Here is a 15,552-nt window from a genome sequence, read left to right as displayed (position 1 = left end):
TACAAAAGCCGAATTATCATACCAAGATAGATTCTGGCCTAGCTCTAGCCTTTCCATTTGTTCTGATCCAGGTTCTTATTTTTCAATGATTTGTATACCGCAGTGCTAGTAGCAGCTTGGTGAGAGTTGGTGCTTTCTTTACTTCTAAACAACTGGCCCTTGGGTTGGGGGTTAGTAGTTTGAGTGAAGCAGTAGCTCGGCTGGAGCAGGAAAAGTACTACGCAGTGACGGGAGACATACCTGGGAATGTGCAAACTAGTAACTGCTAATTGAACGTCACTCGCACACAGCAGTAACTTCTAGTACAGCGTCTACTACTAGTAGTAGTCATTGGTACCTTATAATTGCCGACAGAGGTCACCAGCACCCGAAAGTGGGATTTTTGAGTTTGGTCCCACAAGCCTGAAATGCATTGGTATGTAAATTACATCGAGATCTATTTCCAACGACCATCTGATAACCGAGTGGCCGTTTAGTATTTCTTAGTAGACCCTCCATCATGTGGGGTTTCATGCCTGAGACTCCATTATAGTGCCTGAGGTATCAATTCGGCCAGGCAACGTCATTGGCCACCCCCTGCCATCCTCCAGGCTGGCTGGATGCAGTTGATCCCTGCAATGAACAACGAGACTAGCGATTCTGCAAGTACCAGCTCACCGGGAATCAAGAGGGTTGCTTTTGTTTGGATGCCTTCCTCCTGTTGTCTGACTGAACTTGCTCAGGAGCAGGAGTGACTAAGAATGCCCAGCCCGTCAGAACAATAATTCGGTTCCACCCGACCTCAACAAAAGCGGGCAGAAGGAGATATACGCCGTAGGGACCATCACGGGATCCCATTACTCCGAGATGGTAACTACCTCGTCCGCCGGTACGGCCATCTGCTCCTTGCTGTCCATCTAATTCCCCTGGTCCCGTCGCTCCATTCTCCTGTGTATTTTTATGCCATTGACACGACATGTCCTCTTCCACATCCAATTCCGCCGCCCGGGGTGGTCGCCTGGAGCAGGCCATCACCAATCCTGGAGCCGTCAAGATCAACGTCAAGGGCGCCTTTATCGTTGATGATGACCCGCGATCAAAAAGTCCCGTAAGGACGGACGGTGTCCATTATGAGGGCCATGATATTCGTCTTCCACATCACACTGGCCTGGTGAGCCATGTGGCTGTAGACGTGAGTGACAATTTTTTTTTTTTCTCTCCTTCCGCGGTTCCCCGCACAATTTGGAAGCTCCCCGCAATCGCACCCCTCGGCGCAATTCCACCACCACGGCTTGATTGACTGACTCTTGCTGCTCCGACATTTAGATTGGCGGATCACTAGCTAAACTGGTTTACTTCACACGGGAGCTGGACTCTGTCGACAATGGCGGCCGACTCAATTTTATTAATTTCGAAACATCTCGCATTGATCTGTGCATTGACTTCATCAAGCAACTGAAAGAGGAACACGAGAAGCTCGGCGGACCATCCGGAGATGCTTTATGTGTGATGGCTACGGGTGGAGGCGCTTTCAAATACTACGATAAGCTCAAGGAAGCGCTCAATGTGGACATTATTCGGGAGGACGAGATGGAATGCCTTATTACAGGTATGCTGCAACCGCGAGCTCACTTGCAAGAGAAACAAGCAAAGTCCGAGATTTGACCATTCTACATAGGCCTTGACTTTTTCATCACTGAGATTCCGAACGAGGTCTTTACCTACAGTGAAACCGAGCCGATGCAGTTTGCCGAGGCCCGACCGGATGTTTACCCGTATCTATTAGTCAACATTGGCTCCGGTGTGTCGATGATCAAAGTATCAGGCCCCAAGCAGTTCCAACGTGTGGGTGGTACACACCTCGGTGGTGGTACGTTCTGGGGCATAATGTCATTGTTGACCGGTGCCCGCACCTTCGACGACATGCTGGCAATGGCGGACCGAGGGGACAACAGCGGGGTAGACATGTTGGTTGGTGACATTTACGGCATGGATTACAGCAAGATTGGTCTCAAAAACACTGCAATTGCTAGCACGTTTGGCAAGGTCTTCCGTATGAAGAACCAGACGGAGCCGAGTGACATGGAAGGGGAAGGCTCTTCCCATGGCGAAGCCGGCCAAACTAATGGCGAGCCGAAGTTTCACCACGAAGACATGAGTAGGAGCCTACTTTATGCCATAAGGTATGCTTTCGCATATTCAATCAGTACTGTACGGTTGGGACTAACATTTCACAGTAACAACATCGGGCAGATTGCCTATCTGCAGTCCGAAAAGCATCAAGTGAAGCATATCTATTTTGGCGGTTCGTTCATTCGAGGCCATCGGCAGACCATGAACACCTTGTCCTACGCCATCAAGTTCTGGTCAAAGGGCGAGAAACAAGCCTACTTCCTGCGCCACGAAGGCTATATCGGCGCAGTTGGCGTATTTCTCCGTAGGCAGCCAGCTAACTGGGGCCGGAGGAATAGCATCGATGAGACAACCATGCCGCAGGTGGCCAAACTGGTAGCCGAAGCGCAGCAGAATTCTGATTCTCAGAACCAATCATGATCAAGAGCCACGACTGCATGCTTCCGTCAGCACCATACTGGGCGAGTCACGTCCAGTTCCATCATTTTGAGCGTTTGATACCCGTTATTGTGTTGTTCTTGTGCTACTTAGACCCAGCGCGTTTATGCCACTCTATTTCTCGAGGCTGCTCGGTTGTTTGAAGATATCTCTTTCCATACTTCGGTGCATTGGTTCAGATGAGCAACTATAAGAGCATATCACCCAACTGTATAATGATTCGGTTTTCATTTTGTTGCACTAACTCATTCTTCCCTTTCGGGCTTTTGTTTTGAATCTGACCATCTGTCTGTGGCCCACAAAGGGCAAGGCAATCGCGCTCGGATGTTCTTGTTCGGTCCTTAAGTTGGAAGGTTCCCATTGGTATAGAAGGGCAACCATTATAATAGCATTTAGAAAGAAAGCCAAGAATAAGAAGACCAGAGATTCGATGATTCCGATATGTTGCAGTCATCATCCAATAATCCTGCCAGAGAACCTACAACGACCCTGTCGTCTATGGCGTAACATTACTACCTAATCCGAATACTTTCACCAGCTGGTTTGTCTCTCCTCCATCATATACTCCGACGTGTGTCTCAGCGTATGTCCATTTATCCAATCGAACCTCCGTCACACCTATAACCACCAAGCCGTACGCAGACAGTATTCAAGAAAGTTTGTACTAACCAGAAGGTGGCGGTAGTCAGACTCAATCTCTGCTCTGCTCCAAATGCCAGCCATTTTCGTACGCGTAACACGCCCAGTATCCTTCACCGAGGACGCTCCTTGGCCATGTTTCAGAAACCCCCCCAGACATGACACCAGACTATATATCCAGGTGAAACCATGACCTCGTACTTTCAGTCATTCTCGGCTTGAGGTAGCTGCCTGATCTGTCCACCGCTTCCACTGCGGTTACTCACCGATGGGTGGTTGACTGCTTCTTGTGGCGCAAGGGCCCAGTCTGATCATGCTATCGTCGGGCTTGTTGCCAGCTAGGCGGTTTTGTTGTTGTGTATATGAGTGTGGCGAGTCACATAGTCCTTGACTGGTGATTAAGCCATCCCAATCATCTATAGATGAAGCATGCCCAAGTTGTTTAACTGGATCTTTTAGTAGTAAGTAGGCTTCAGTTTCGACTGATATATATTTGGTGGTTAGTGTGCTCTGGTTGAGTGATTGCACGTTTAGCCTGCCGCTCCGTCGGGCAGGAAAACTGGAAGTAAAGTTCAAGCCAAACGGAGATAGCCAATATTGGCCCGGAAGGAAACAGGTTTGGACATTAGCTGGTGGGCTTGACTCCCCAACGCCGTGTTAAAGGAGAAGAGCAAACAAAGATCCGTTCGTATTTTGCTCCGGGTAGATGCAGCTGGCCGCTGGATCTGCGTTTGAAAGGATAAAACAGAGTAGTCTAGAGTGCCTTGGCTTGCATTTGTCTTCAATCGCACAGAAAGGGTTGTTGCCTCTGCTGTTGGACTTTGTGGGCGTGAGCGAAGAAGCGCTATATGAATGTTTGAGTTTGATGGGGATGCATGCATACTTTCCCCGGACTACCCATCCCGGGGTTATGGGTAGATGAAGACCCGCAATATGTTAGGAACATGCATTACTACTAGTTTGCCAATTACTGAGGTGAAGAAAACTATCGGTGGTTTCCGGAACGCGTCAAGCAATACGGTCCCATACCTGGGGGGTAATGTACGATAGAGCCTGCGGAGCAGTCCATCTTCTTCACTCTTGACGCATCGAGCTGTCAGGATCTTCTTGGTGATCCACTCTATTGCGTTTCACGGGTCTTTGATTTCACGTTGAACCTGTGCATGTGCCTTGATTCCCAGGGCTTAGGCTTTGACTCTGCTCTGCTGCATCCATACTCTCCAGAATCCGAGACATTGGCTGCAAGCTGCCTCACCTTTCCACTAAGTTGGTGGTTTCAATTGAATTGATTTTACACTTGTACGGGACACACCGAGCCTATCGACTTAAATTTAGAGATGCTAAACTGGAACATGCTTCACTAGTCATAATCGGGCTTCATACTATTCATTTGTGAGATACCAACAACGGTGACTTGCGCGTGTGGCAAGGCACCTCCATTGCTTGAAAGTTTTGACAGACAAGCCACATTATGCTTAAGCTCCTTCTGTATGAAAACCAGCCTAACGAGAATAAGGCCAACTGTCAGACGTCTTTAGAATTCTTTGAGCTAGGTATCTATCATCAGCAGGCGTGTCATTGTCTAGCAAACGCGTCAATTTCTTTTCTCAAGGAGTAAGTCATACGCGAAATGTCGGCAGGCACTCTTGACTTGCGCTAACCCTTGCTAACTCTCGCGTCCAGACTGAAAAATGGACCCTGCGCATCCAGACGGTGTCATCTTCTGGAAGGAAAGGTAAGATCAATTGTTGCTTTCAGATACATGTTAGCTGACAGCTCTCCTGCGCCATCACTAGGGTGAGACGCATCTCTCGCCACATCGTCCACACGGAATCTGACGACGAAGAACAGAAGCCAACAATCTCTGCCGATGGTTCTCACCCAGACGATAACGAAGATCAGGCGGTGCAGGTCAACCCGAAGCCAGAACTTGGACCCGACATCCCGTTTCCCAGTTATCTCATGACAATTTTGGAACAATGGCACCAAGAGAAGGGGAACGAATATCCGAGGTGCAAATTCAGTAAAATTCTGGGGTCAATGGTCTGGAAAGTGTTTGATCGGCAGGGCAATGAGGTCGAGCTGGCATGGTACCTCGTCACCAAACCGCGCAAGTACTATGCGCTCGTGTTACATGAGGCGGATGGCACGGCGAGATTCGTGTACTGCGACCCGCCTCATCGCACTGTCCATGGCACGTACCTTAGGCCATGGTCAGGCGTCAATGAGAAAGAGGAACTAGAGCACTGCGCAGTTCGAGTGTTTAGCAACGACTTGAAAGAAATTGAATACTCTGCGGAAGCCTGGGACCACCTAAAGGAGCTCCAGGATTCCTCAGGCGAGGATGCCACAAGAGCTTCTTCGATCACCCGTCCCAAAACTCCGAAAGATAAAACAGACACAAGGAAGTCAGTTAAAGCAGGTTCCTCGACAAGATACTCGATGAGAGGTCGCACGATTGCGAGCGCAGAAAGTTCAGTCGGGGCATCGTCATCTTCATCGGAAGAAGGTTCATCTTCGGAAGAAGAGAAATATGTGCCCTCACCACCACATAAACGACATAAAACTACCGACACCAGCAATACGAGCAACACCACTGAGCCTATGAAGCCTAGCAAGGTTGTATTTAGGCTTGGGTCTCAGAGAGTCATCGGAGCGATACGTTATATCCCACTGGACGAGTGTAGATCGAGGAAGGAGCTATTTGATAAAGCCACGGCATTCTATCAGGCTTGCGACAGAGACGCCCAGGTTAAGATACTGGTATGTCAGATCTCGTCACAGCGTGAACAACACTATCTGTTCGAAGACAGTGACGGAGAGTTTCGACTCTTAGTTGAGCAGGCACAGAGTCTGGAGGATAGCTTGGACCGGATTGTGATTGACGTTCTGCACGTATTACAGACATGAGTGAAAGTGTTGTCGGGAGCTATGCGCTGTATGCTGTCATTCAGGCAAATTGTGAAATATTTTCTATCAAAATACATAATATAATTGGCAATCTCTTTTTCCGGCGCGTAATTCCACCCCAGAGAGATGCATTCGTCCAGAGCAGTATAGCTGACTAATCACCACGTGGCTGCAGGTCTGAATTGGTGAGTGATTCGCGTCACCGACCAGCGCAATTGTGTCTTCAGCGACAACTATAGATCCATCACATCATGCTACAAGCATGAATCCCGCTGCTCCTCCATGCCTTCCCTGCCCGACTCGCCTCCTCCGGTTCCTCCCCCCGTTCCCGTCGAGACCCATCCGAACCGCACGGTTGGCGTAAAGCCTACCGCCGCGCAACGAGCTCTCCCGGATCCCAACCGGCTGGCCCCTGAAGATGCATATTACACCTCGTCCCTGCCTCGGGCCCGGCCGACCCAGACGGGGTACGATGAATCTCTCCGAGCGCTCAATGGCAATTCGGGCACTGCCGCCTCCGTGGCGGCCCTGCGACCGCCGCCGGCGGTCCCAGGAGTAGGGAGTCGCAAGGTGCGCGGGACCAGCAGACGGAGACGACGAAAGGGCGCATGGAAGAAGCTGCTGTGGGTGAAACAATCATGTGCGCTTATACCCACTGCAAAACATATATGGCAGGAAATACTGATGATCCTAGACCCGGATAATTACACCGACACGGAGACGTTTCTTGACCACCTCCAGCGGAACCCCCGAGTGCGGCCCTACGATTTCTGGCCGCTAGTGGCCGACTCCACGGTCATTGTACAACATGTTAGCTCCGTGGCTATATTTGTGTGTTGCTTTGTCGGCATTGTACAGGGCCGCGTGAGCCCGGTCTCGGTGGTCTGCTGGGGCAGTGTCGGGACAGCGTTGGGATGGATCTTTTGGGACTCGTGGATACTGAGGGAGCATGTGGAAAATGCGCATGTTGCGGAGCGGTCACTGGAGGGTGACGATGGCTCCAGTGCTAGTTCCATGACCAGCTCTGTCAATCCGTCTGGCACTAGCTCGCGAGCCAATGGCCAAAAGGAGAACCAGGTGCATGGGCTGGGGTTGAACATGTCGCAGGGCGAGTCAAGTGAACTGCTCCGGCGACACAGCACGGGGTATGTGAGTGATGCCTACGGGGCTCAGGAACCCGCTTCACCTACGCCTGGGCCTGCGAACGGGACCTTGGGTGGCGGTTCTCAGGAGCCAGACTACCTGTCGATGTTTTCTTCGCGGAATCGGCAGCGGCTGTCCACTGTGAAATCGGCGTTTCTGATCTACTTCGCGCTGCTCGGGCTCAGTCCGATCCTCAAGTCACTTACCAAGTCTACGGCGAGTGATTCGATCTGGGCCATGAGTTGCTGGCTCTTGATCATGAACATCTTCTCCTTTGACTATGGGAGTGGGGAGGGCGCAGGCGCCACCAAGTTCCCGGCTTCTCTGTCCACTAATGCAGCGGTGATGGCCTCGACGGTACTGGCGTCGCGCCTACCTTCTACCACACATGTGTTCAGCTTGATGTTATTCTCGATTGAGGTGTTCGGGCTCTTTCCCATTTTTCGCCGGCAGCTGCGTCATGTGTCCTGGACTGGGCATGTGCTGCTGACCTTGGCTCTGGTCGGGGTTGCTGGCGGCGCGGTGGGGATCACCCTGCGGGGAGGATGGATGGCGGCGGTGGTTGGCTCGATCCTGGGGAGCATCCTGACGGCGCTGGCCATGGGGGGATGCAGCTGGTGGCTCATCAGCTTACAAAAGTATAAGAATGTGGTGACAGGACCATGGGACCCTGCGCGGCCGATCATCCGGCGGCATTGGGATTAGCTGTACGCTTTCTCAGCTTGATATTTCCTTTAGAAGATACCCTACAGTTTATATTCAGACTTGTCTAGCGCTAATAATGAAGTTTGACATTGAGACTCTGTTTTGTACGAGTCAGCTCAGACTAGAAATAAGACGCAACAATCTGATTGACAAATACCAATAGATGTAGCTTTTGATGTCTCATCCAGCAATGCAGTCCAGTCACAATCCTACCAAGGCCGCAACATGCCGGAATGCCGTTTGGTATGTTTGTTGCCTTTTGTGGCGACTCTCCATCGCAGCTTCCCCAAACGCCCCCATTTTATGTCTCAGCAAGTCACTCCCCCCATTCAAGCTATGCTATAACTGGAAACTAGTGTTTCTGCAGCCACGGACATGCCTGGCCTCCATCTCCGCGATCGAGCATCCACCCGGCATCTTCTCCAGAATGTTACGGCGATGACCCCAGACTGATCGGAATGGTAGGAGTTGCTATCTGTCCCTCATAACGGTAGGCCCCGTTCGATAGGCAGCAAATGGTGCCACAAGAGTTACATATTTAGCACCACAGCCTCGGAGTTGACCCAAAAAGAAGCGCGCAACACTGCCATTTATACCTCTGTTTTCTGTCCTCAGGTGGGACAACGCAGGACCAAGGTCTTAATCAACAATTATTAGCAAAATGAAATTAATCGCTCTCAGCCTAATGAGCCTGCAGTGCGTGGCGAGCATGCGGTTCGCCATGTACGTTGATGAGTGAGTACTAACAACATCCTCATATTATCTCCTTTCATACGCATCTAACAACAACGGGGAATCAGGTACCACACAAGTGGCCTCCCCGGCGCCAACCAAACCCAAGGCATCACGCACGCTATCATGGCTTTCGCCCAGTCTACGCTCTTCAATTCTGACTCTCCCCCACAATTTACCCCCTTCGAGTCTGTCTCCACCATGCGCAGTCGCTTCAGCCCGGGGACTAAGCTCATGATCGCCATCGGCGGATGGGGCGATACCTCGGGGTTCTCGACGGCCGCGAAAGATGAGACTTCTCGCAACCAGTATGCGAAGAATGTAGCAGCTATGGTGAATCAGGTTGGTTTCGATGGTGTTGGTATGTCTCTATACACGTCCTCGCCACCCCTCCTGCAATTGGTATTGACCAGAAACGTGTAGACATAGATTGGGAATACCCCGGCGGTAATGGCCAAGACTACAAGACAACACCGAACAGTGCCAAAGTGTCTGAAATAACCACCTACCCCTTATTCCTGCAAGCGCTGCGGAGCGCCCTCGGCCCCAACAAACTCCTCTCTATTGCGGTCCCTGGCAAGAAAGAAGACATGATCGCCTTCACCAACACCACAGGCCCGCAGATCTGGCCCTCAGTCGATATGGTGAACATCATGTCGTACGATCTCATGAACCGCCGGAATAATGTCACTATGCACCATACATCTGTCGTGGATTCATTTAATACAGTGCAGGCGTATCGGGATATTGGCCTCCCTGGTAATAAGACAAACTTGGGAATGGCGTATTATGCCAAGTGGTTTGAGACAGATCCCAGCGATGAGCAGGAGTGTGAGGACCAGCCGATTGGGTGCAAGGTTGTCGTAATGGAGAACGCGGATGGAAGCGATAACGGGAAAAGTGGGAGTTTGACTTTTGAAAAGAGTGTTATGAGTGCGCCTCCGGCTAATCTGAAGACGAGTACGGATGGCACGTGTGGATTTGACAAGGGGATGAAGTGTCCCGCTGGAAGTTGCTGCAGTCAGTACGGAAACTGGTATGTCAACGACTCCTACTCTCCTTGCGAACGGTGTATGCTAATATGTGGCGATGTAGCGGTACAACCGACGACTTCTGCCAAGCAGGTTGTCTATCTGACTACGGAACATGCAAAGGCATCTCAATTACGGATTCATGGCGGCGCGCGCAAGAAAACGCTAAATTGGATGATGTCATGGGTGGAGAGTACTACTTCGATGACCAGGTCAATGTGTTCTGGACGTGGGATACCGCAGACATGATTGCACGCAAGTTCACCGATATCGTCGATAAGCTGGGACTAGGAGGTGTTATGGCGTGGAGTTTGGGAGAGGATACGCTGGCATGGGAGCATTTGGGAGCCATGCAGGAGGGTGTTGCTGCCAGGTAGAAGACTTTCTTTACTAGGGAGTTTGGACATGGCAGGAGTGTTCGGTGGCTTGGTGTTAAAGAGGGAGTGGTTCATTTGATAGTAGTTTGATTGGACCGCATATGCATATGTCCTTCTAAAACAAGTCACTCGCTGTAGTAGCAGTAGTATGTGTATCAATGTAGAATATGCATCACATATCAAATCCCCTCCCCATCTCACACCCCAAAGAACCATGCATGTATGATGCCAGTGAACATAAGAACACCCGAAACGCCAAGAACAACCAGGGTATCACTCATGCCTCATGCCCCGTATACGGAGTAATCCCAAATAAACAACTCTAAAAGCAAACGCGAAATAACAGCAATCAAAGAAAAGAGTAAACACCACACCGCACCACAGTAACATCAACTAGACGCCAACCCCTGCTGTCCCTGTCCCTGTCCCGACATAGATATCCGATCATCCAATCCCTTCTCCTCCCACTCCGTTAACAACCGCGACACCTCCTTAAACGACACTGGCTTTGTAAGGAACAGATTAACGCCCGAGGTTAGAGCCTCTGATTCATCGCGCGAGCTGCTCAGTCCTGTTAATGCGATGATGACGGCTGGCTTGTACGTTGCGCCGCGCTCTTTTTCGAGGGCGCGGATGGCGCGTGTGGCTTCGAAGCCGTTCATTACGGGCATGGACATATCTGTGTTATTTTGTGTTAGCATGGATAAAGTGTATCTGTAAAGTTGGGGACGAGAGGGGGACTAACCCATGAAGATGATGTCGTAGCCCTGTTGGGCGCGTTCGACTGCGTCGACGGCTAATTTGCCGTTCTCGGCGGAGTCGAGAGCAGCGAGGTGCCGCTTTTTCATGAATGTGAGCATCAGGTTCAGGTTGATGCTGTTGTCATCGACGACTAGGACGCGGGCGCGTCGCTCGGTTTCGGTTTGTGTTAAAATAGGTTGTTTGAAGGGAGATGGGGCACGGATCGGGAGAGGTGAGTTGATGGTGTATAGGGGGGCATCCATGCCGTCGGAGTCTTGGGAGCGAGGATACTCGGCTGATGAGGTCGAGCCGGAGCTGATGGTCATCTCTGGGGCAAGCTCGGAGGTGTCGGTTGAGATTTCGAATAGCCTCTCTCCGGGTGAAAGGTCGCTTCCGGAGGATATGGTAGTTTGGCGTGGCCGTTCGGGGAGCTCGATGGTGTGTGGCGCTGTGTTTCCACTCTGCGTATCGAGACATCTGCGGATGCTGCGAGCGAGCTTGTGTGGTCCACATGGGCGGCAAACAATGTTTACCACGTTCGCCAAGGATGCCCATTGCGAACGCGCGGTCGTGTAATCGACGGATTTGTTGCAGAGGATCAAGAGCGAAGGGAGAGTCGCGTCGCCACTTGGCCTCATGCCCTCCAATAGGCTCTGCTCCTCCGCCAGGATGACATCGACGGGCGTGCCCGACGGCCACGAAACAAGCTCCAGGCCGTACCAGTCGACCAGGTATCGCGAGTAGATGGACCATAGCGGATGAGAGGAAGCGTCGGCAGGATCCACGCCAAGAATGGCGGCGCGTCGGCCGACATGGTTCTCGCGCAGCAGACGGCACTCGGTTAACATCTCCTGCTCTCTCGTAGATGGCGACACGGGACGGACAGGTTCTTCCAGCTCCAGTTCCGGACCAGGTCGCACGAGAGGCAATGAGACCTTGACAATGGTTCCCTCGCCCGGCCGGCTATGGATGTTGATGCTGCCCTTCAGGGCCTTGACAAGACTCCTCACGATCGAGAGACCCAGGCCCGTGCCGACTGCAAGCGTGTCCTCTTGGGCGAAAGGCGTGTACAGGCGACCACGCAGGAACTCCTCCGAGATACCCTTGCCGGTGTCCGACACCGTCAAAGTCACTAGCTCTTCGACACCATTCCGACGCACGCGGCCCTCGGATGCCTCCGTAACTTCCAAGTGTAGCGACACGCGGCCACTTTGCGTGTATTTCATGGCGTTGCCAAAGATGTTCATGACAATACGTCGCAGAGCTCCGGGCTGCGTCTGATAGACCCAGTCGTTGTGAGCAATGTCCACGACCACCTCAACTTCAGAACGGGGTTTCGGTTTCGTTTCTTTGTCGGGCTGGATCTGGCCCTGCTGAGCAAGAGGCAAGACAACCGGTTGGTCGTAAGGAGCAGCAGATCTTTGACCATATGCATGACCCAGGCACACGCCTTCTACCACTTCCTCGGCCAGAAGGGCCAAGTCGGTCGCCACGTAAGTGTCCAAGTGGGAAGAAAACCGGTCCATGCTCTTGACGTCTGTGGACGATGTCTTGTTCCGCTTCAGACTGCGATATGTTCGTTCCAACGATACGATCTTGCTAAAATCGAGTACCTGGTTCATTGTATCCAGCAAGGTGCGTCCACATGCGTTGATGGTCTCCAGCAGAGAACCCTGAAATTCATCCAGGTTCGTCCCATTCAAGAACTCGGCGGCTGCCAAGATACCGTGCAGCGGACTGCGCAACTCATGTCTGAACAAGGTTAGTATCTAGTGAAACACGCAAGAGGACCCAACTTACGAGATGCTGCCAATGAAGTCGCCCTTTTGCCGGTCGGAAATGAGCGACTCGACCCGGTTACACTCGGCCATGATGGAGGAACCAAACCCTAAAATTGAGCTGAGCTCCACGGACGAGCTGAAGACGCGCGTCTCTTCCGTGTTCCAGCAGAAGCACCCGGAGAACCATTGTGAGTTGGCGGAATTCCATAGCGGCACGAAGAGAACCTGAGTCGCATTGGGAAAGTAAAGATTCAGCATGGAGTTCTCCATGGATTTCCACTTTTTCGGCCCGCCTTTGCCGATCTCGGGACCCTTCGGCGCACGCGATCGGCTTTGTCGAGGGGTCTCGTCATCGGAGCTGGAGATCATACCGTCCCGATGGAACGACCACAACTTCCCCTTACTGTAGCGTCGCAGGAGCTGGTGCAGAAACGCGCTGTCGAGATTCGCGGCAGGATAGAGCATCTTGGAGCCTGGCCCCGGCGCAAACGGCTCATCGTTGGTGGAAATTGCCAGCACTGGTGCAGGAGTGTTACCTTCCACAGAGCCATCGCTGCCAGTGTCCGTGTCCAGCATCGGACTGTTGCTGTTCTCCACGAAGATCACGCCGCCATCGGAGCCCAGTTCCAAACTCTCCCGAATCAAGTTCGCGGCTCGTCGGAACGCCCAAGTGTGTCCCTGCGACTCGTCCACTCCCTTCAGTTCCTTCTGGCGGCTACTGGACCACCAGTCTGGTAGCGGCGTGTCAGGACCCGACGACACTGCTTGGTCGGCTTTATAGTCTGATACAGAGCTAAACGATCGGGCGTCGGTGCTGTGTGAGCGTCTCGACGGTATATCGAAACTGTTGAAGGAGCCCACGGACAAGTGGTTGGCTCTTTGGCTCGACGATGGCGGGGTGCTGGGTGCAGCAGCAGAGCTGCCGGCTAGCGACGGATGAGAGGCATCGACGAAGCTGGAGCTGCCCTCGACAAAGCAGCTAAGACCGCGCGATAGTCGAGCGGCACGACGGCCTTCTGATGCCTGGCGGCTGACTTTCAAGTAATCCATAATCAAGTCCGCCAACGACCCCAAGGCCTCTTTCTCCACATCGTCGAATCCATTGTGTGGTTTCGTATCCAGAACGAAAAAGCAACCGATGTTGATGTTGGTTTCGGTGGTCAAGGGCGTACCGGCATAGAAACGGAAACCTGGCTCACCCTGTACGAACTGAAGGCGCTTGTAGCGATCATCCTCGCGCAGGTCATTGATCACCAGGAAGCTGTGTTGACCCTTTTCTCGGTTGTTGGGCGGGAGCGCAACCGTAGCCTGCAACGAAGGACGCAATACTTTGTTGAGTAACCGATCTACGAATTTCTCTGACGAGTAGGTACCCACCTTACACATGCTCCAGGCGTTGCTAGACATGGAAGCACAGCCATTCCAGATGCCATCGCCGGCAGATTCGTAATCACTGACCTTGCCAGTGCGAGTGCTTTGAGCTAGAATGAATTGTGACTGACGATCTGACACGCTAACATACCGATTGAGTCAGCACGGCAAGGGCGAGAAATATCGAGATGCGCTGGTATCGTACCTGATCAACACGCGCTCAACATTGAGACGCAAAGCTGCCAGCTGCGCGAAAGACGTTAGAGTCGCATTAGGGTCACCCAAGACCAGGGCCTCGGGCACTAGCCCCGCCGAGGTTGGACCGATGGCGGGCGCGAACTGCGACTGCGAGCATAGCGATGGTGAGGGCGGCGGAAAAGAGGGATCTAGAATAGTGGGTGGTAGTGCGTCGTCGGACGAGACACTCTGATAGCGCTCCTGATAACTGGCTGTCCGTTCGGGCCGGAAATAGCGATAGAGCTCACGCACCCTCCGACCCGTGCTATGATCATCGTCCTTCGGAGGAGGGGAAGTGAGCTCCATGGTGGGGAGATGGGGAAGGAGGATAGAGGGACGAGAGGTGGGAGAGAGCGAGAGAGGGGGGATCGAGTTTAGAAGGCAGATAGTCAAGCGATGGCGTCGATTGCCTTACGCATCCATCCTGGCCTGGGTGGGGACTAGTAGATGGTGGCTGGCGCGATTGAAATAGAGTGTGGCGAAAAATGCTGGCGGGGGGTGGGAGTAAGAAGGGAGGAGGAGCTGCTGATGGAAGGGAGGGGAGTAAATGATGAAGAAGAGAAAGGGGAGAAGCAGCAGCAGCAAGAGAAGGGGAAGGGGGAAAAAAGAGAGAAGAGCTTTGAAACAAGGTTGGAAAGGCGAGCTGTTTAATATCAAGGACTGCGTGCAGGAGAGGGCAAAAGTGCGTCTGTAGTCGGGCAGAGCCAGTATTGTAGTAAATGGCAGCCGTGGGAGTCGCGGATTTCCGGCCCACGCTCATTCCAACAAACGGACAGGCACAATCCACCCCCAGTTAGTCCCCGATTCAACGCCTTGAGGGGAGCGTCGTCGTCAGTCAGTGTTCAGTACCTGGGAGTCATCCCGTGGCAACCGAGAAAAGAAGTAAAGGTGGCAAGCGAAAAATAAGGCATTGGCAGACTGGACCAGAATGATGGACGGATACCCCGACGAATGAGATGGCGTGGCCCATCAGTGATGGAGGATGCCAACTCCACCAGGTCCCCCAAAGTATCGATTTGTCTAATCATACAATTTGCTTGTGCTTGCGTTCCCTTGGTTCAACCCAACTGCCTCCCGTAATTAATCAATCCCGTAACCGAGGGTCTCCCTTCCCGCGCCGTGATTCAAAACAGATTTCAGGTTGATTTCAGCCTGTTGTGTTCCATCCGTGATTGGCCAGTCACAGCATTGCAATACCGGTTTTGCCGTTTGACGCTAGACTAAATCCAGCTGGTCAAGGGGTCTGCTGTGGATCCTCATTGGCTCTAAATCCCCCGTTTCCGGGCTGCGAAGCCACCAGTCAGGGGCCATTCTGGCCGCGTCCGTTCCATTCCT

At 52.4% G+C, this 15,552-nt stretch overlaps 5 protein-coding genes across 5 annotated transcripts; 4 read left to right on the top strand and 1 right to left on the bottom strand.

Annotated features, from left to right (window-relative positions):
• Positions 1-854: 854 nt before the first annotated feature.
• On the top strand, positions 855-2,635 carry BDQ94DRAFT_79448 (pantothenate kinase). The gene is made up of 4 exons (XM_026776570.1): positions 855-1,171; positions 1,306-1,588; positions 1,658-2,162; positions 2,217-2,635. The coding sequence occupies exons 1-4, from the start codon at positions 956-958 to the stop codon at positions 2,530-2,532; spliced, it is 1,320 nt and encodes a 439-aa protein (XP_026623147.1). The 5' UTR covers positions 855-955; the 3' UTR covers positions 2,533-2,635.
• A 2,245-nt stretch (positions 2,636-4,880) lies between these two features.
• Positions 4,881-6,099, top strand: BDQ94DRAFT_173347 (uncharacterized protein; the record flags this gene model as incomplete). The annotated part of the gene is made up of 2 exons (XM_026772124.1): positions 4,881-4,924; positions 4,986-6,099. The coding sequence occupies 2 exons, from the start codon at positions 4,881-4,883 to the stop codon at positions 6,097-6,099; spliced, it is 1,158 nt and encodes a 385-aa protein (XP_026623146.1).
• A 134-nt stretch (positions 6,100-6,233) lies between these two features.
• Positions 6,234-8,409, top strand: pigc (phosphatidylinositol N-acetylglucosaminyltransferase). The gene is made up of 2 exons (XM_026767413.1): positions 6,234-6,739; positions 6,794-8,409. The coding sequence occupies exons 1-2, from the start codon at positions 6,382-6,384 to the stop codon at positions 7,945-7,947; spliced, it is 1,512 nt and encodes a 503-aa protein (XP_026623145.1). The 5' UTR covers positions 6,234-6,381; the 3' UTR covers positions 7,948-8,409.
• A 199-nt stretch (positions 8,410-8,608) lies between these two features.
• Positions 8,609-10,094, top strand: BDQ94DRAFT_181871 (glycoside hydrolase superfamily; the record flags this gene model as incomplete). Its single annotated transcript, XM_026773999.1, has 4 exons — positions 8,609-8,682; positions 8,748-9,040; positions 9,103-9,715; positions 9,775-10,094. 4 exons carry the CDS (start codon positions 8,609-8,611, stop codon positions 10,085-10,087), a joined length of 1,293 nt encoding a protein of 430 aa, XP_026623144.1. The 3' UTR covers positions 10,088-10,094.
• Positions 10,095-10,119: 25 nt separating this feature from the next.
• BDQ94DRAFT_79420 (putative sensor histidine kinase/response regulator) lies at positions 10,120-14,808 on the bottom strand. The gene is made up of 4 exons (XM_026776569.1): positions 14,186-14,808; positions 12,629-14,122; positions 10,833-12,580; positions 10,120-10,766 (listed from the first exon to the last, which is right to left on the bottom strand). Exons 1-4 carry the CDS (start codon positions 14,521-14,523, stop codon positions 10,477-10,479), a joined length of 3,870 nt encoding a protein of 1,289 aa, XP_026623143.1. The 5' UTR covers positions 14,524-14,808; the 3' UTR covers positions 10,120-10,476.
• Positions 14,809-15,552: the final 744 nt, after the last annotated feature.

This window comes from Aspergillus welwitschiae (assembly GCF_003344945.1).
Source record: "Aspergillus welwitschiae strain CBS 139.54b unplaced genomic scaffold BDQ94scaffold_32, whole genome shotgun sequence".
Classification (NCBI taxonomy): domain Eukaryota; kingdom Fungi; phylum Ascomycota; class Eurotiomycetes; order Eurotiales; family Aspergillaceae; genus Aspergillus; species Aspergillus welwitschiae.
This window is presented reverse-complemented; position numbering and strand designations above follow the sequence as displayed.